We start from the raw sequence: 19,211 nt of genomic DNA, 5'->3' as shown, positions 1-19,211 counted from the left end.
TATTAAATTAAGCTGTAACTCCCAAGATTGTGTTTTAAAACTAATTATGGGTTAATTTGTCAATGATAATCATCTTTACTGATAAGTTGCAGCCGAGATTTCTCATGTTCAATTTCGCAATGACAAGTTCGAAATCAAATTATTATGATAGAGCATTGTGTAGCTTAGCTCGAAAGATTTAAGAAAATTAAAAGGAAAGAGTCACAAGTAAAAAATGTGCACACTTAACTCCAAACAAAGTGTGACTTAAAACTGAAGCATATGATAGCATAAGCCTTAACAGAACCTCCATCTGGTTTCTTTCGAGTAACATTTCCCAACCATAAAGATGCCACAAATAAAAGAATTGTGACAACAATTCAGTACTTCCTTGTTTTTAAGGTATCAACATACAAACTACAGAGAGTATTTAATCCTTAAGAAACACCGCAGATCGCAGCTAGCGTTTGACTTGTTCATTCAATATGTGAGAGACCCCCACCTTCAGCCTTTGTCCTACAGACAAGAACAATCGACAAAAAATGAAACATATACATGCATCAGTTCACTTGACAGGACATGAAATTCTAGGGTTGGAGTTGTACTGATAAAGCGCCATGCCAAAGAAAATGCAATGTTCATGAAGCGAGATTTAATGACGCCTGCTATGTCTAATTAAAGGAGTCATCAACATTTTACGATTCCACAAGGATAACAAAGACTTACTTGTGATCGGAAGGATTTGGCCTGAGTTCGTAAACAATTGTTGCGACAACATCCCTCTTCAACTGTTCATCGTAGACAAGAAAAATGTATTATTTGCCGAAGTAGCACAACAAAATCTGCTCGTATGGAATGAAATTACCTTTGTAGCTTCGCCTTTAAAGCCAATGTACTCTATCTTAGTTGTATCACCACCAAAACTATCGGGAAAATGCAATGTGATGCTGGCCACGTTTTGAAATTTGGAATATCTGATTAAGTGCACATAAGTAGTATCAGAAGGATAGTAGATGGTTTAAACGGATTAGCTTCGGTGCTGTCAGTTTGAAAAGGAATAAGATTTCCCCTCAATTTTTACAGGTATCATGTTCTCAAACATTACAAAACATGATCTTTGTAGTACAGGAGGCTATAAATAAATACCTTGTCTGGTACTCCAACGTTCCTTGGAAATTTTCAACCAGATCCCACTCCTTAAAACAACAAGAACACATGTTTCAAAGCTGAAAAGTTGAACTTATCAATTAGCTTTCCAACAAGCTAGTACGAATGCAATACCTGAACAGCTTGCATTCCTTGAGCATCTGAAAAGTCAATGCCTTCTTTGTTGATGAACCTAATTCAAGCAATGCAGTTCTAATTTTAGTTTTTCCAAATATATGAAACGAGATGAAGTGAATATTGGACATCCATCAAAGGCTGTTTCAAATAAAGGAGTTTATTTGAGTAAAACGAATTATCACTTAAATCCTCATCATTCTAACTACACCAATATAAGAAGGCCTTGCCTTAGGTAGAAGATATAAACGGTCAAACTTACACCCTCATCTTGGAAGGACTTGTTCCGTCAACACCACCAACAACTGATATGCTCTTGATCTTTACATCTGATGTAAATCTATAAAAATATAAATGAGGAAAATATAACTCAGTTAGATGTATGTAACAACATCAGCGAATACTAGGTTCTAATAAAATCTCTGCAGAAACAAGCAATGACAAGTTAAAATAGAAATACATCCTCAAGATCATGACTTGTATCTCCTACGGATTTCACAGAAATGACAAAACATTCAAGAAACACGAAAGGGAGCTATGAGTGCACGACAAGAGGATAATTATAAAATGATGCACATATTAAGTTTCACGTTTTGGAAGAACCTGAAGATGCTACTGAGGTTAAGTCCCTTACTCAAACTCATACAGACCAGATTATGGAGAATCAGGCACATGCTACCATTGAAATTGAACGGAAAGATGGGTAAAACTACTGAACCACTGGATCTACCTGTCCCCATCCATTTCATGTTCATGCAGTCAATAACTCATGTTTAAAAGACAACATATAAAACAACAAAAAATGGGACACTCACGGAATGTAAACAAGTAACTCAGGATCACCCTCATTGCTCTCCAAGTGTCCCTGTAGCAGAAAGTAGGATCCAATGAGCCTTCTTACGCCTATAAATTCAAACATAAATTACCACCAAAATATATGGTAAACCTGAACTGAATCTCAATCAGTAACTTCCTAAACTTGTGCTACAATATTGTCATGACATATCAATCTCAGATTTCATTTATAAAAACTTATGAAGTTGGGATTAATACATTAACAATGACATCTACAAATAATGTTCACGAATCGCTCCATTGTTTCGCTCACAGGAAAGTGTTCAAAACACCTTCAGAAAAAGAAGATAAAACAAACAATCATATCCCTTACCCCACTAGAATTCAGTCTTTGCTCCCAAGCTTTGACAACCGACTTCACGCTTCCAGGAACCGCCTCATTCAAAGCAGTAACCTACAACAACACAATTTGAAATCCTTTCAAGGAGGGACCATGGTGCATACTGATGATTATAATCCAAACAGAATTCCGCTGAAAGTGGCATCATGTCAACCAGCAAACACAAGCACCAACGAAACACGCCATTTACAGAACAATTAAGTGTGAGAGTATTCCAAAGTATCAACAAACCCTCATCAGAAATCACCAAATACTCGTCACAAAGCCACCCATACAGAAATCGGAAAGCCCAACAAACCCCCATTTCATAATTTTCCACTACAAGCATGAAATCTATACACAACAAACGCAATGCTTGCTCAAAACGCTAGTAAGAGAAAGAATTTCAGCTCAACGGGTTAATCCGAGTCACTGATCTTTCAACTAAAAATTTCCATCTGGGTACTTTCAGATGAACCCAAAAAATATAAAATAGTAAGCAGATTGCAAACACACCCAAAAATCACACATATAGAGCAGCAGTTTGATAGCTCATACAGTTATAAAAAAAAACGCAGGAATAGTAAAATTAAGAGCGAGCAAAGGAGAAAGGCAGAGAATTTGGACTTTGGGCAGGTCGATATGCTCATAGAGAGTCCAACCGGACGAACAATCATGATCTTCGCAGCTGTGGTCGTGCAAGCAAGCCATCTCCGTTTTCCTCGATCACTGAACTTCTCACAAGAAATAAACGAAAGACGAAGGAAGAAGAAATAGAAGCAACCAGATATAGAAGCCGAGCCGAGCCGTCGCGTTTTTAAGACTAAATTACATTTTTAACCCTGTGGCGAATTTCATCTTCCCGTAGAAGTTATAGCTTCGTTCCAAGGAGCAGACTCCAGACCTTGAGGCGCCGGCGCAGGTCCTCGACGCAGGGGCGTCGAGACGAGCGAGTCGCTTTGGGGAGGAGTAACTCGTCAGTCAGTGAGTCGGTGCAATTCCGAGTCCAATTATATCGCGGACTCAGTTTCCTATTTGATTTGGGATTCTCGATTTCCTATTTGATTTGGGATTTTCAGTCTCCTATAAATTGTGATTTTCGTAACCCTAATCAGAAATCACACCTCTCATTCTTTCCTTTCGCCTGAGAATTTCTTCTCCCAAACTTAAGGTAAATTTTTCCACCCTTTTAGTTTCTAGAGAATAATGGCGAAGGACAACAATGGCTACAAGGACACCGATGACAAGCTGCCGCGGGCGAAAAGGGTTAAGAACAAAGCCCCAGCCCCTGTCCAAATCACCGCAGAGCAACTCCTCCGAGAGGCGCGTGAGGGTCAGGAGGGGGAAATCCGTCCTCCCCAACAGCAAATAAATGACGCTACCGAGCTTGCTGATTTTCGCCTCCGAATGCGCAAGGGATTCGAGGACCAAGTCCGGCGCCAAAAGCAGAATGCCCGCGTCTGGATCAAGTATGCTCGGTGGGAGGAGTCCCAGAAGGAATTGGACCGTGCACGCTCTGTTTGGGAGCGGCTGCTTGAGGTAGATTATCGAAACCACACCGTCTGGGTCGAGTATGCCGCGATGGAGATGAAGAATAAGATGATCAACCATGCGAGGAATGTGTGGGAGCGTGCTGTGCAACTCTTGCCGAGGGTGGATCAGCTCTGGTACAAATATATTCACATGGAGGAGATGATAGGGAATGTGGCTCGGGCTCGGGAAATATTTCGGAGGTGGATGGATTGGATGCCGGACCAGCAAGGCTGGATCGGATTCATCGAGTTTGAGCTTCGGTATAATGAAGTAGATCACGCGAGAGCAATTTTTGAGCAGTTCGTACAATGTCATCCAAAAGCTGACGCTTGGATTCGGTATGCCAAGTTTGAGATGAAGAATGGTGACCTTGCAAGGGTAAGGGATGTGTATCAGACGGCAGTGGATATGCTAGACAATGATGAGGGGGCCGAACAGTTGTTTCTGGCTTTTGCTGAATTTGAACAAGGGTGCAAAGAAATCGAGCGTGCAAGGAGTATTTATAAGTTAGGGCGCGATCGTATACCAAAAGGAATGGCTGCTGCTTTGTATAGGATGTTCGAGGAATTTGAGGAGCGTTATGGGGACAGACAAGGGATCGAGGATGCAGTTGTGAACAAGGCAAGGTTCAAGTACGAGCAGGAGGTTAGGAAGGATCCTTTGGATTACGATGCCTGGTTTGGTTATATAAGGCTAGAAGAAAATGCAGGGAACAAGGAGAAGATTAGACGAGTTTATGATCGAGCGATCGCCAATTTACCACCGGCTCAAGAAAAGCGGTATTGGCAGTGCTACATTTATCTATGGATCAACTATGCATTGTATGAGGAGATTGATGCTCGCGATGAGGACCGTGCACGCGCTGTCTATAGAATGTGCCTTGAACTGATTCCTCATAAGAAGTTTACATTTGCAAAAATGTGGATTCTCGCGGCCGAGTTTGAGATCCGACAACTGAAACTCGAGTCTGCACGTAAGATACTTGGTACTGCAATTGGAAAAGATTCTTCTGCGGAGGATGGGGACGATAAAGAAACATAGTACATTGTATGTTTCGGGTATCATGAGAATCGTTTGGAAGTGATTTTAATTTTAGACTTTTTTTTTATTAAAGCATTTATAAAAAAATACTTGAGTGTTTTTTAAAGTTTTTGTTAAGAGTATTGTTATTCATAGTTTCATACCATATTTTTATATCATATTTTTGTAAGTATCTGATTTGAACAGTCATAATATTTGAATTAATCAAATTTTTAAATTTAATTTATTATTTAATAAACGAATAATAAAAAAAAAGTATTAATTAAATAATAATAATATAATATAAAAATATACTATAAATAACATTACTCTTTTAATAAAAATATTTAAAAAAAAAACGTTTTCAATACTTGAAAATTTTTAAAAGGTACTTTTAAATCAAAAAGACCTGGAAGTGTTTTAAAATATATTTTTCGTGTAAATATTTTGAAATCAATCTTTGGTAAAATTAGAAAAAACATATCGACGGCGATATTTCTTGTAGAAAACATTTAAAATATTTTTAAAACGAAAAAAACATTTCTTTAAAAAGTGATTAACTCATTTTGGAAAGCTAACGTGTTTTTGCTTTTGGATTCATATCTTCCTAATGCATCAAGCAACGTATAAATTACAATCAACAACAATAATACAAGATTTTTTTATAGAAATTTACTAAATTCATAGCACATCGGCAAATGCGAATTGCAGCCTGTCGAATAGTATCTAAAAATGTACTAAATTCACCCAAAAATCTCTAAGCACACGCACACGGATTATCCACCACCACGTCATCGTCCCCACTCCGAAACGCCAGGTAACCAATCGCCAGACCCAAAACGATGGCCACGAACACTCCGCCGTTAAACGACATGATCGCCAGCATAATCATGTACCCGATCGCCGCGTTGACTCCGAAAAGCACGCTCTCCGCCAGCCTCCCCGCCGAGAACCTACCTCCGGCGCCGCCGAGCTTGGCACTGAGCAGCGGGGCCCGGATCGGCGCGTCGGACGAGGATTTCAGGGAAGATGAGGAGGCCGCGCGCTTGATGCGCACGCGCAGGTCCTCGAGGTACTGGTAGAAGGCAGGGACGAGAAGGCAGGCGAGCAGCGTGAGGGAGTAGCTCGTCCACGTGTCGGTTTTCCACGAGTCGAAGAGGAGCGTTACCTGCCGGCTCCAGTAGAAGGTCATGTGCATCATCTTCTTCGATTTCTAGAGAGAGAAAGTAGAAGCAGCGGATTTTTGGGGGAGTTTTGGAGAACAACACTCGCGAGAGACGGGTAACAAATTTAGAAAAATGAAAAGTTTGGTCCGTTTGGTGTGTAGTACTACTACATTGTTAATTGTTTGGTGCGAGATGTGCGTTGGGATGTACCCTTGGAGTTGTTATTATTTACGGTTTTGTCTCCATCGGTTTGTAGACGTCTTTTGATTCTGTATGATTAACAGTGTTTAGAGGGGCTGATTTGGAATTTAGAAAATATGGGGCCCCGCTAAGTATTTGGGCTTGATGGCAATTTTGTCCTAAGGAAAAAAAAACCCAAAATGCAGTACAAGGATCGAAGATGGTAAAGAAAGTAAACGAAGGCCCAACGTCGTTTCTTCCCTTTCTCTCCAAAAGCGAGAGCAACTTGTCTGAATCGGATTTATCACTATTATGACGTTTTAATGTTGTTTGTAATTTTTTTATATAACATTGAATTATTAGATCAGGAGGTCGCAAGATAGGAAATCAGCTTTATGCAAGTCGTCTTGTAAATGGCAAGTTTTGCTATTTTGATCTCTTCAAGTGCCTTTTTAATAAGATCAAATCTTTTCAAGTTGGATTGTGGTATTATGAATGTAGTCTCACTTGTTCCAATCCAATATATTAAATCAAAACTTCTACATCAAAGGAGACTAGGCCTATTAAGTCTTACAATTTTTTTTTTAGTACATAGATATTTTTACACTAAAGAGAGGGGGAGTTCGACTAAGCCACACAACGGGCAGCCTAATTTGGTATCGAATTCGCCATCTACGAGATTCGAACTTAAAACCTCTCACTTCCTATTAAGTCTTAGATTTTGATATGCAGGAATTACTAACCTAGGGTAGAGATCTACTTTGTATCTAATTGTCCAGAGCTCAAGGATCGGGCAATTTGGACTACTCAAAATTGAATCTGATGGTCCCTATTAACTCATTTCGCTAGCCCACCTCACAAATCAACGACTCTTATTTCTCTCTTTCACACAAACCAAAAGCACGGATTTCCTGTCCTTAGACTCGGAGCACTAAATTCTAGAGAGGAACCAACCTTATCTTCTTCTTGCTCTCTTTAGATGAAGCAAATGCAATTATTTAGGTGAATAGTAAATAAAAATTAGATAGTACAAACAAACAAAATTTGAATGATGACTTTCAGCGGATGGGCATCAAGAGTGAATTGCAACTTTGCTCGCTATTCTACAACAAATATTTCAATGTACTTAGTATACGAAACAAAACATCACATATTATTATATAATTGGAGTATCATGCCTCATGTTTCAAGCATGTTGAATTCTCTCATATTCAACAATCCATGAATTTCTGGATTGTCTAGGAATTTGAGTCACAATATACAATTGCTTTATGGGTTTTTTCTTTTTTTTTTTCTTTTTTCTTTTTCTTTTTTTTTTTTTTGTATAAAAAGTTGCTTGATGGTTGGAAAAACACTTGGACTTTATTTTCTAATAAATCATTGTATTTTGAACAAAGACACATAAAAAGCAATTGTAGAATACACACTTAATCAAGTACACCTAATTATCTGATATTTATATTTATATAACATTATTAATTTGATAAGAAGTGTGATATTCACACATTGTTAATTGTTTGGTACGAGATGTGCGTTGGGATGTACCCTTGGAGTTGTTATTATTTACGGTTTTGTTCTCCATCGGTTTCTAGACGTCTTTTGATTCTGTATGATTAACAGTGTTTAGAGGGGCTGATTTGGAATTTAGAAAATATGGGGCCCTGCTAAGTATTTGGGCTTGATGGCAATTTTGTCCTAAGGAAAAAAACCCAAAATGCAGTACAAGGATCGAAGATGGTAAAGAAAGTAAACGAAGGCCCAACGTAGTTTCTTCCCTTTCTCTCCAAAAGCGAGAGCAACTTGTCTGGATCGGATTTATCACTATTATGATGTTTTGATGTTGTTTGTAATTTTTTTACATAACATTGAATTATTAGATCAGGAGGTCGCAAGATAGGAAATCAGCTTTATGCAAGTCCTCTTGTAAATGGCAAGTTTTGCTATTTTGATCTCTTCAAGTGCCTTTTTAATAAGATCAAATCTTTTCAAGTTGGATTGTGGTATTATGAATGTAGTCTCACTTGTTCCAATCCAATATATTAAATCAAAACTTCTACATCAAAGGAGACTAGGCCTATTAAGTCTTACAATTTTTTTTTTAGTACATAAATATTTTTACACTAAAGAGAGGGGGAGTTCGACTAAGCCACACAACGGGCAGCCTAATTTGGTATCGAATTCGCCATCCACGAGATTCGAACTTAAAACCTCTCACTTCCTATTAAGTCTTAGATTTTGATATGCAGGAATTACTAACCTAGGGTAGAGATCCACTTTGTATCTAATTGTCCAGAGCTCAAGGATCGGGCAATTTGGACTACTCAAAATTGAATCTGATGGTCCCTATTAACTCATTTCGCTAGCCCACCTCACAAATCAACGACTCTTATTTCTCTCTTTCACACAAACCAAAAGCACGGATTTCCTGTCCTTAGACTCGGAGCACTAAATTCTAGAGAGGAACCAACCTTATCTTCTTCTTGCTCTCTTTAGATGAAGCAAATGCAATTATTTAGGTGAATAGTAAATAAAAATTAGATAGTACAAACAAACAAAATTTGAATGATGACTTTCAGCGGATGGGCATCAAGAGTGAATTGCAACTTTGCTCGCTATTCTACAACAAATTTTTCAATGTACTTAGTATATGAAACAAAACATCACATGTTATTATATAATTGGAGTATCACGCCTCATGTTTCAAGCATATTGAATTCTCTCATATTCAACAATCCATGAATTTCTGGATTGTCTAGGAATTTGAGTCACAATATACAATTGCTTTATGGGTTTTTTTCTTTTTTCTTTTTTTGTTTTTGTATAACAAGTTGCTCGATGGTTGGAAAAACACTTGGACTTTATTTTCTAATAAATCATTGTATTTTGAACAAAGACACATAAAAAGCAATTGTAGAATACACACTTAATCAAGTACACCTAATTATCTAATATTTATATTTATATAACATTACTAATTTGATAAGGAGTGTGATATTCACACACTCCTTTTTACTTCTCACACATCATTTTAATTTTCAATCGTCGGATTAGATGAATTGAAGAAGATCAAATGACAAAAATCAACAAGAGGTGTGTGAGAAGTAAAAAGTGATGTGTGGATCGCACACCCCATTTGATAAAGATACCACAACATATATATATATATATATATATACACACACATAAAGGAAAGAAAATACCCTTTCAAAGAAGATTAATAGATATGCCTAGCTTGCGAGTCACCAGTTGATTGTCATTGTTCATGTCCTTTGAAGATTATCTGAATTTTGAAAAAAGAAAAATAAGCAAATTAAACAAATACGATGATAGCATACATAAAAAAAGTGGTTGAAAAACTTCTTGCTCCACCTCTTTTCGATCCATATTTTACTATTCAAGACATCTAACCATTTCCTCCTTGTCTTCTTATTATACATGAAATCACCTAAAGCCTTTGCAGCGAGAGGTAAACCTTTGCATCTCTTCACAATTTCTTCACAATATCTTGACTGATATCTTCAAATGGCTTAGACTCATATACTTTTATATCATCAAACACCATATGATTGAAGATTGATAAACAATAATTTAAGTTTTGCGCTCGTCTCTCCTTGTTGGTAGACAATCCATGGCTATGAGCGATCGTCTTTCGTTCTCGTGGTGGTGTTCTGTCACATAGATTCCTTGGACTAGCTTACTAGCCCAATGACTTGATCTTCTCATCTTTTAGTAGGCTCTCTATAACCCATGGGAACAATAACTACATATTCTAATGGGTCTACAAGAATCTTATGTTAACATGATTGAAAACCAAACGAACTCAAATAAAATAACATGAAAAAAAAAGAAAAAAATCTAAAAGCAAAAATAATAAAAGAAAACTGAAGCACAAACAACTTCCTGCATGTCCTAACTTTTTGGTAATCTTTTGCTTCATGTTAAATTTTTGAGTGTCAAACATTGAATTAGATAAACCCAACCCTACCACTCACCCACCAGGCAACTCATGCAAGTGAACAAATGTAAATCAAACGACGTTGATAAAGGTGTCGTTTATGAAGTAACGAGAAGGCATGAGAACGCAGTGACGTGGACAGACAATTGGAATGTGAGACGGCGCGCAGACGATCCGATTGCCACCTCCGTCTCCCAACGGTGACCTCCCGCCAAGCCAAACTCACAGAAATATAAGAATAATCCGAAACCGAAAAACGCAGAAAAATAAAAAATCCGATATGATACAAACCGATTTAACCCGAATCTGAAAATGGAAGTCAAATTCAAAGACGAAAAGAAATTGGAGCAGTGATTGGAGGAGCTCCACAAGGACGTTTCCAAGAAGCAGAAGTTCGAGGACGCCGTCGCCGCTCTTACTTCGCTGCTCCGGGGCCACTACTCCTCCGCTTCTCCGTCGCTGCGGAAACTGTACTACGGCGTCGTTTGACGGGTTGCCACCGTGTTGAAGACACGGTAAACCTCCCTGTGTTTCTGGGCCGCCGGACTCGCCTTCTTTCAGCTCGCCCATTCCATCGTTTCAGACGCTTCCGAGAAGGCCCACTTGCTCGCTTGCATCGATGAGGCAAGACAGGTCGTTCATCAGGAAAACGATCCCCCGCAGCCGTCGTCTTCTCCGAATCAAGGTATGAAATATCTCCCTTTTCAGAAAATTATAGAAACCCCTTGTTCTTTGTTTGTTGATTTTGAATTTTTTTTTTTTTGGGTAATTATTTGGGAAATTTGTTTGAATTTTCGTGGAAAGTTGCAAAAACTTTAAATATTTTCTTTTATTGGAATTGAATTTTTGGTTTTTTAGGATATTTGTTTGAGTGGCATTTGACGGTGGATCGGGAGCCGCCGCAGCCGCAGTGGCTGGTGCAGTCGAATCTATTGACGGCGGCCATGGCGGCTGGGTCGTCTTCTGAGTTGGGTCCCAGAATCGAAGAGAACTCGGAAGGCGCAGTGAATCTGCTTCAGTCGCTCATTGACAACCTCGACAGCGTTTTGCCTCAGGGGATTTTGGATGACGCGATGGCGGTTCCGACGGTCCCGCCTGCGAGCAAACAGGTGGTGGCCAATCTTCCGGTGATCATGATCCCGGAGGAAGTGTTTAAGGAGCTCGGAGAGGACGCAGATTGCTGCATTTGTAAGGAAAACTTGGTTGTCAATGACAAAATGCAGGAGTCGCTCTGCAAGCACACTTTTCATCCTCTTTGCCTAAAGCCATGGCTGGTAATTCGAATTTTTCAACATTTGCTGTATTGCTAATGTATCTCATTGGTTGTGTTCAATTCGAATTTGAAGTGGCTGATTGAGTGGGGTTTTTGGGTTGTTTTGATTGTGGCAGGATGAGCACAATTCTTGTCCGATATGCTGGCATGAGCTGCAGACGGATGATCATGTGTACGAGAACTGGAAGGAGAGGGAGAATGAGGCCGAAGAAGACAGAAAAGGAGTTGCGAATGCGATTCGAGGTGGTGAATACATGTATGTTTAATGTTTAGATGATGACATTTGCTTCAACAATTGTCAAATTTGCAGCTTCATTAATAAATTCTTATTCAGTCCATCACATTAAGCATGTCTCTGAGTGTGTTTTGATGTGAGCCTGTTTTGAAGTGCTTTCAGAATTGCTAAAAGTGCGTTCGGACAACTAAAACTGTTATAAATGCATCTGTTGTTGTGAGCTATTTGTTGAGTTTCTTTGCTTGGAACTCAAGTACTGGCCTTTTTCATAAGACAAGGCCGAGGTGGTAGAGAGCTAACCATTTATTCCAGGTTCATGGCTTTTATTCCAGGTCGCCCAACTATACTATACCCCGAACTTCGTCTTAATAGTGGTTAATTCATTTATTTCGGAACATTTTTCTTTTGTTGGAAAGAAGTACGATATTCATTAGCGTTATGAGAGAATACGTACAAGAGAGGATGGGATGCACCACTGAAAGGGGACCTCAGTAAAAACTTTGTCAGTGATTTCAACCCAACCGAAGGAGAAAAGAACTCTACACACCACAATTACATAGTATGACTATCCTTTACAAGGAGATCTACAATCATGAAAGCTCCTCAAACCAAACTACATCCATGTGAAATGCAGTTAGCTTCCCTGTTCACATGATTGTGTTTGACCTGTTGAAATATGGCCATGAAGGATCATTAAGCGCAGGTCCGAGCAATGAGGAGTCAGCAGAGGAATGCTTTGAGGAATCACTTTCCAGTGCCTGCAAGTTCTCATGGCTTAGGTGAAGATGATCAAAATTTGTGGGGAAGATTCAGTAATGGTATGTTGATGGTCGACATCACGCTTTTAGGTTCTTCCGAATCCCTGAAACAATAGGTAAATTACCTATTCAGCAACATCTCTATGATATTGTCCTAAATTAATTTTTCCTAAGAAACAACCAAATAATGTATATTAAAGCCAAACAACAAACCTCATGAGAAACCTGAAGGTGACCTCAACTAACGCTCTTTAATTTGGCTCACTATTTTTTGCGAAAACTTGAGCAACTAAGATAAGAAAATTATGCGAAGTGGAAATTTGATATCGAATTTGGTACGTGCGTATGAACAGTTACTAAAAAGTGCTTCATAAATCAGTAAGATGATCGCATGATATGTTTCCTAGATGGTTTATTGATATCACTACTTTCACTCAGTCGTTCCGCAAAGAAATTAGAAATGAGTAGCTGAAGTTAAATAATCCTTGAAATATATAAAGGAAGACAATTACCTTTTAAAAGAAGATTAATATGTATGCCTAGCTCGCAAATCACCAGTTGATCCACATTACTCGTATCTTTTGAAGAAGAAAAATAAGAAAATTAAACAAATTAAACAAATATGATGATAGCATACATACATGTGTAAATAAGATAGATAGAGCTCAATTACCTCTATTTTGAGATTTTGATGTTTGGGATGTGAGAAATCTTGGGCCACTCCTCTCCACTGTCTTGTTTACAGCGCTCTGAAAGCATGGGACACCCCCTGATGACAAGATCCTGCAGGGGTGTTTTGCAGAGGAAGTCTGGCACTGTTTTTATGCCTCTACAGAAATTAATTTGTAAAGAGGAAAGGCATGGCATGATTGAAATTTCAGAATCCTCTTTGTTCCACCCTTCCACGCCTACTTCCCACTCCTCCAACCCTGACATGTTACTAATTTCAAGTTGTTTCAACTCTGGAAAAAATGAGGTGGATGATGATGATGTCAATGACGTTTCATCTGAGTCAACTATTCCCAAAAATTCACCACCAATCTTTTCCACCTTCTTCATACGCACCAGAGTCAGCTTTTCAAGGTAGGGCAATTTCCCAAGAGGAGGCAAAAACTTGCATTCACTCCATCCATATAGATAGATGATTCTTAAGTTGTGCAAAGACATCATCCAATTGGGGCAGGTGGTGCCTGAATGATAAGAAATATCTAAGGATTCCAGATTCTCGTGCGGTCGTAAGGCATTTAGTATTTCTATTGTGCTCTTTGTCTGCTTGTAAAAGACATCCTCAAAAGTAATTCTGAGATGAAAGAGTTTCTTCATGTGCCACAACTGTGCCTTCTCAAGCTCCCTCTCGTCGTTCACATTCCCCTTCAAATTTATGGTGAGACTGCCCTCAAGGTTCAAGACTCTCAGATCTCCCACTTGTAATGCTGCTCTGTCTTCATCCTCACCACAAACCACAACACACTCATCAATTCTTTTCAATTTTTTTAATCTGAGAATTCCTTTTGGCAAGTACTCCAGCTTATCACAGACCCCAACATACAGGTGCTTTAAGCTAATCAACTTTCCCATGTTATCAGGTAGTTTTTCAAGTGACCAGCAATCATGGAGATTCAAGATATACAAATTGTACAACTCACAGATACTGTCCGGCAATATCTTCAAACCATAATTCTCTGACAAATCAACATGCCTCAAATGTATCAATTCACCAATTTCCTTTGGGACTTCACTTAAGCCACAGTGACTCAAATTTAATGTCCTAAGACATTTCAGTTGTAGAATAAAATTTGAGTCTATCTTACCAGAGAATGAACCAAACCATGAGAGCGAACGTAGATTTTTGAAATTGTCATATGCATTAGAAGGTAGAAGTGGCAGTGACTCACCACTTTGCAACCAAAAGGTTAAGGTCAAATGACGAACCTTTTCACCCAAACCCTTTACTACACTGTCAAAATCCGCATCAGTGATCAAACATTCATCCTTGGTGAGAGATTGCACAAAGTCATGAACAATATCATGCATTTTGCAACCTGTAATTTTACCACTAACACTGTCTTTCTCCAAATCTTGAAAAAAAGACCGTGCTACTAAGTTATCAAAAATTCGTTGACCAACTTCTCCCTCATCTTTATTCGCCTTTGAATTAAGATAATCTTGTGCCATCCAAAGATTAATCAACTCATCCCTCTTAAACTCATGATCTTTAGGAAAAGAAGCACAATACAAAAGGCAACTTTTGACTGCTGGGGCCAAATCATAATAACTTAGAAAAAGTGATTGAAAAACTTCTTCCTCCACCTCTTCTTGATCCCATATCTTACTATTCAAGACATCTAACCATTCCCTCCGTGTTTTCTTATTACGCATGAGACTACCTAAAGCTTTTGCAGCGAGAGGTAAGCCCTTGCATTTCTTCACAATATTCTTACTAATATCTTCAAACGCCTTGGACTCTTCTACTTTTGTATCATGAAACGCCATGTGATTGAAGATTGATAAACAATATTTTTCACTCAACTTTTCCATATCGATCTTGTCCCTTGCTCTCATCACATCAACAACATCGTGTTCTCTTGTGGTCACCAATATTCTACTACCATGAGCAACACTTTGAATTAATGATGCCCTTAAGTTTTCCCACTTTTTACGATCGTGGATCCACACATCATCTAGGACAAGGAGAAACCTTTTGTCCTTGATGGATGTTGACATGCGTTGCAAGACATGATCCAACTCATCCGAGCTTGAAGCATCGTCACCGCTTATAGCTTTGGCAATCTTAAACTCATCAAAAGGATCTGAGACACAAACCCACACTTTCTTCTCAAAATAGGCTTCTACATTTTTATCATTATAAACAAGTTGGGCTAGAGTTGTTTTTCCCATTCCTCCCATCCCTATAACAGGGATGGTAAGAAGCCGACTCCGATCTTCTCTCCGATCTTCTCTACCATTACTCAACAACTTTGTTATCAGATTGTCTTTCTCCTTTTCTCGACCAAATACCTCTGACAAGACGACAAAAGACGAAGTCTTCTGCCGTTCAGGTAATTCTTGAATGCCTCTTGCTGTGAGTTGAAACCCATACCTTCTTCTTTCCTCATCAATCACACTTAACTTATCGTTCAAATCTTTTATCTTACTCGCAATCTCATGGCGAAAAATCACCTCTTTGGCTTTGCCAAAACAAAAGCAGCTAGGGGAGACAGAGAAAGTTACCTTCTTCTTCTTCTTCTCGGGAACAGGAGCATTTTCACCTTCTCGTTCTTGCTTCTCAACCTGTTGTCTCAGCATGTCAGTGTTCCACTCGTCCAGCACGTCCACCATCTGCAAGGATATGTCTTTGAGCTGATCCAACCAGTTCCTCACGCTGGCGTCCTTGACTTGCCTTTGCTCTGCATCTTCCAGAACGGCTTGAATAGCTCTGAGATTGCCAGCAAATTCTTCAACATCTTCCTTGGCGTTCAAAACAAGTTTCACCTCTCCGTCAACGTACTCGTAAACTGTTGAAACCAGCCGATCCAGTACCATGGAAATGATTCCGTCAGCCATTTTTTCGGCGTCCGCAATCTGTTGACACTAAGTGGAAAAAGAATGAAGAAGAAATGCAGAATGGTTTGTTGCCCCTCTTCTGTCCAGCTCATACGACTATTCCAAGTCAATCAAGTCAATTAATAAAGTGCAGTGAGTGGTTGGTGTGCTGTCATTACTCTGTGGAGGCCAGCTCCATCTCACTCCGCATAAATAAAGTAATCATGTGAAAGTTTACAACAAAAAAAAAAAAGTAAAAAAGTAATCATGTGAAAGTTTACCCAAAAAAAAAAAAAAGTAATCATGTGAAAAAAAAAAGGAAAAAAAAATCATCAAGCCTTCGTTACCCTACTATTTATAAACGACAAGCGTTCAATTATTACTTGGTAATTTGTATTCAAACACGTGCTCTGTAATTTGGGCATCAAAAGAGGATTTATGTTCATCGTATATTGTTTGATCAGTTTTCATTATTTATTATTTTTGTTTAATTTTAAGTTAAAAATTAAAATAATTTTTAACCTGTACGATATATAATAAATAACTAAAATATGAAAATCTTTAAGATTTTTACAATTTAAATCTGAATAGAGATTCAAATCCCTGTTTTTGAAGTTTACGTCGGCACCGCTTGCAACCATTTGTTTATTAATCATATGCATCGTTTCCGATAGAAAAAACAACAGCTCTGTTTTTACCTTTTATTTTTTTATGTGTAAATTTTCAGCTGGAGCTTGCTTGGTATTGTAAATGGTCTTTAATCGTTGGTTGGATTGTGCAACTTTTCTCGTGTGTATTCAGTAGTATGAAAATCTTTTAAATAAAAAAACAAAAATTATAACATCATATAAATTTATACACTATTTTAAAATTAAAATTTAAATGGTAATGCACTGTCATATTTTGTGGAGGCCAACACCAACTCACATCACAGAAATGAAGTAATTGTGTATAAAAAGAGAAAAATATCATGTCTTGGTTGACCCTACCTTTTATAAAAGACAAGTATTCAATTATTATTTGGTAATTTGTAAAATATAGTTCTGTTTTTACTTTTTACCTTAATCATGGTAAATCCATTGTTATGTAAATTTTCATCTGGAGCATTTACCAAACTATGTTTTATGAATTGCATTTGAACTGATACACTTGATGCGTGAGGGATTGAATAACTGGAATATACTCGGGGACAACCAAGAATCTCTCTATATTCATTGTTAAAGTAGAAAACGTGGAACTATACATTAGACTATGAGAAATCGTTTCAACACAATCTTTTTCAACACGTTCTAAACTCTTATTCTGATTGTTCGATCTATTTTGGTCATATCGTGATCACGTAAACTACCTTGCTTAAATAACAACTATCGCGCATTATTCACTCCACTTACTACTTATCGTTCTCCTTGATACAAAGAAAATATGCAATTGATATACTTAAAGACCAGGGTTTCTTGGTTGCAAGGCCTGTGGAGTTTCCGATGGAAGAAATTAAACTTTTTTTATAAAGAGGAGCTACTCAAGGATCCTGCCAAATACTGACGTTTGGTTGGACAACTAATCTATCTTACCATCAAATGTATGGACATCACATATTCCGTACGTGTACTTAGTCGGTTTATGCATGAAACGCAGCAGCCCCAAATGGATGCCGCTCTTCGAGTTGCTTGATATCTTAAATCTACTCCTGCCAAGGTTTGTTCTTTCCATCAAACAACAAATTAAATCTAGTTGCTTATTGTGATTCTGATTGGGCTGATTGTGGTTGTCTAATGACTTGTTGTTCAACTACTAGATAGTGTGTGTTCTATTTTATATTGTGATAATCAGTCAACCTTACATATACGGGTAAATTCAATTTTTCATAAGAGAACTCGGCACATTGAGATGTATTATCATTTCATCACGAACAAGATAATTAATGGCACAAAAACTCCATGATATGAGAATTCTTCTCAGATTAGCTGATGTTTTTACGAAACCATTAGGCAAGAAAATATTCTTAATGATGTTACGCAAGTTGGGAGTTCTTGACATTTGCTCTCCAACTTAAGACGTGTTAGAAAGTCATTGATGATTAGATAAGAAACTTACATATTATTGATTCTGTATGATAATTGCTAGATCCACAATGACGTACTATTTTTCTACTCACATTTTAATTTAGATCAAAATAAAATCCAAATCCCTGTTTTTTGAAGCTTATGTCGGTACCGCTTGTAACCATTTGTTTATTAATCATATGCATCGTTTCTGATAAATGGTGGTGCGCTGTCGTATTTCGTGAAGGCCAACTGCAACTCACATCACAAAAATAAAATAATTCGGTGTGAAAAGGAGAAAAGTTGGTGTGCTGTCATATTAAAGTAAAGTAAAGTTAGTGGTTGATGTGCTGTCATATTATTCCAAGTCAATCAAGTCAATTAAAGTAAAGTTAGTGGTCGGTGTGCTGTCATATTCTGTGGAGGCCAACTCCAACTCACACCGCATAAATAAAGTGATCATGTGAAAAGGAAAAGGAAAAAAATCATCTAGCTTTCATTACCATACCATTTATAAACGACAAGCGTTCAACTATTACTTGGTAATTTGCATTCAAACACTAGCTCTGTTTTTGGGAAGAGGATTCCCTTCTTTGTAGAGGTATAAGGAATTTTCACATTATAATTATCATTGTAAATTATACGGTCAGTTTTCGTTAATTATTATTTTTATTTAATTTCAACTTAAAAAATTTAAAATAATTTTTGATTCCATAATATATAATAAACAGATAAAATATGAGGATCTCTAAGATCCCCATCCAAATCTCTGTTTTTAAAGTTCATGTCGGCACCGCTTGTAAACATTTGTTCATTAATCATATGCATCATTTCCGATAGAAAGAACACTAGATCTGGTTTTACGTTTTTTTTTTTTTTTTTTTTTTTGTAAATTTTAAAGGTCAAGTCGAGTATAGAGCTATGGCCGGTACTTCTTGTGTACTCGGCTACATTTTATTTTGGAAGGTTAACAACTGCCGCATTCTGGAGCATCTCTTTTATATTGTGATAATTAGGCAGCTTTATATATAGAGGTGAATCTAGTTTTTTATAAGAAAACTTAGCACATTGA

General features: G+C 37.8%; 5 protein-coding genes and 1 pseudogene across 7 annotated transcripts; 2 read left to right on the top strand and 4 right to left on the bottom strand.

Moving 5' to 3' along the window:
• Positions 1–229: 229 nt before the first annotated feature.
• On the bottom strand, positions 230–3,198 carry LOC103949657 (PITH domain-containing protein 1). 3 transcript variants are annotated; one of them, XM_048588297.1, is made up of 10 exons: positions 3,062–3,123; positions 2,429–2,509; positions 2,076–2,125; positions 1,864–1,990; positions 1,523–1,600; positions 1,261–1,318; positions 1,126–1,175; positions 845–953; positions 706–767; positions 230–495 (listed from the first exon to the last, which is right to left on the bottom strand). In XM_048588297.1, exons 3-10 carry the CDS (start codon positions 2,107–2,109, stop codon positions 456–458), a joined length of 558 nt encoding a protein of 185 aa, XP_048444254.1. In that variant the 5' UTR covers positions 2,110–2,125; positions 2,429–2,509; positions 3,062–3,123; the 3' UTR covers positions 230–455. The 3 variants fall into 3 exon arrangements, with proteins under 3 accessions (XP_048444254.1, XP_048444255.1, XP_009359044.2); XM_048588298.1 differs by having other exon boundaries at positions 2,076–2,163; positions 3,062–3,077; XM_009360769.3 differs by lacking the exon at positions 1,864–1,990 and having other exon boundaries at positions 3,062–3,198.
• Positions 3,199–3,640: 442 nt separating this feature from the next.
• On the top strand, positions 3,641–5,150 carry LOC103949656 (crooked neck-like protein 1). The gene has a single exon (XM_009360768.3). It carries the CDS (start codon positions 3,641–3,643, stop codon positions 5,006–5,008), a length of 1,368 nt encoding a protein of 455 aa, XP_009359043.2. The 3' UTR covers positions 5,009–5,150.
• A 484-nt stretch (positions 5,151–5,634) lies between these two features.
• On the bottom strand, positions 5,635–6,212 carry LOC103949655 (copper transporter 5.1). Its single transcript, XM_009360767.3, has one exon. It carries the CDS (start codon positions 6,186–6,188, stop codon positions 5,745–5,747), a length of 444 nt encoding a protein of 147 aa, XP_009359042.2. The 5' UTR covers positions 6,189–6,212; the 3' UTR covers positions 5,635–5,744.
• Positions 6,213–10,405: 4,193 nt separating this feature from the next.
• On the top strand, positions 10,406–11,899 carry LOC103949654 (annotated as a pseudogene).
• Positions 11,900–12,199: 300 nt separating this feature from the next.
• LOC103949768 (putative disease resistance protein RGA4) lies at positions 12,200–14,651 on the bottom strand. The gene is made up of 3 exons (XM_009360890.3): positions 13,228–14,651; positions 13,067–13,132; positions 12,200–12,658 (listed from the first exon to the last, which is right to left on the bottom strand). The coding sequence occupies exon 1, from the start codon at positions 14,586–14,588 to the stop codon at positions 13,230–13,232; it is 1,359 nt and encodes a 452-aa protein (XP_009359165.2). The 5' UTR covers positions 14,589–14,651; the 3' UTR covers positions 12,200–12,658; positions 13,067–13,132; positions 13,228–13,229.
• On the bottom strand, positions 14,611–16,420 carry LOC125479107 (putative disease resistance protein RGA3). Its single transcript, XM_048588145.1, has 2 exons — positions 14,682–16,420; positions 14,611–14,616 (listed from the first exon to the last, which is right to left on the bottom strand). Exons 1-2 carry the CDS (start codon positions 16,116–16,118, stop codon positions 14,611–14,613), a joined length of 1,443 nt encoding a protein of 480 aa, XP_048444102.1. The 5' UTR covers positions 16,119–16,420.
• Between the last annotated feature and the right edge of the window lie 2,791 nt (positions 16,421–19,211).

This window comes from the organism of the source record quoted next, unplaced genomic scaffold (assembly GCF_019419815.1).
Source record: "Pyrus x bretschneideri cultivar Hongxiangsu unplaced genomic scaffold, Pyrus_bretschneideri_v1 Contig28, whole genome shotgun sequence".
Lineage (NCBI taxonomy): Eukaryota > Viridiplantae > Streptophyta > Magnoliopsida > Rosales > Rosaceae > Pyrus > Pyrus x bretschneideri.
Note: the sequence above shows the minus strand (reverse complement) of the source record. Positions and strands in the feature narration are given on the sequence as shown.

Coding starts and splice junctions, on each gene's coding strand:
- LOC103949657 (XM_009360769.3), bottom strand. CDS start 3,145: ATGGCTTGCTTGCACGACCACAGCTGCGAAGATCATGATTGTTCGTCC. Junction 2,510..3,061: donor AGCATATCGACCTGCCCAAA/GTCCAAATTCTC, acceptor GTGTTGTTGTAG/GTTACTGCTTTGAATGAGGC. Junction 2,126..2,428: donor AAAGACTGAATTCTAGTGGG/GTAAGGGATATG, acceptor TTTCTGCTACAG/GGACACTTGGAGAGCAATGA.
- LOC103949768 (XM_009360890.3), bottom strand. CDS start 14,588: ATGCATGATATTGTTCATGACTTTGTGCAATCTCTCACCAAGGATGAA.
- LOC125479107 (XM_048588145.1), bottom strand. CDS start 16,118: ATGGCTGACGGAATCATTTCCATGGTACTGGATCGGCTGGTTTCAACA.
- LOC103949655 (XM_009360767.3), bottom strand. CDS start 6,188: ATGATGCACATGACCTTCTACTGGAGCCGGCAGGTAACGCTCCTCTTC.
- LOC103949656 (XM_009360768.3), top strand. CDS start 3,641: ATGGCGAAGGACAACAATGGCTACAAGGACACCGATGACAAGCTGCCG.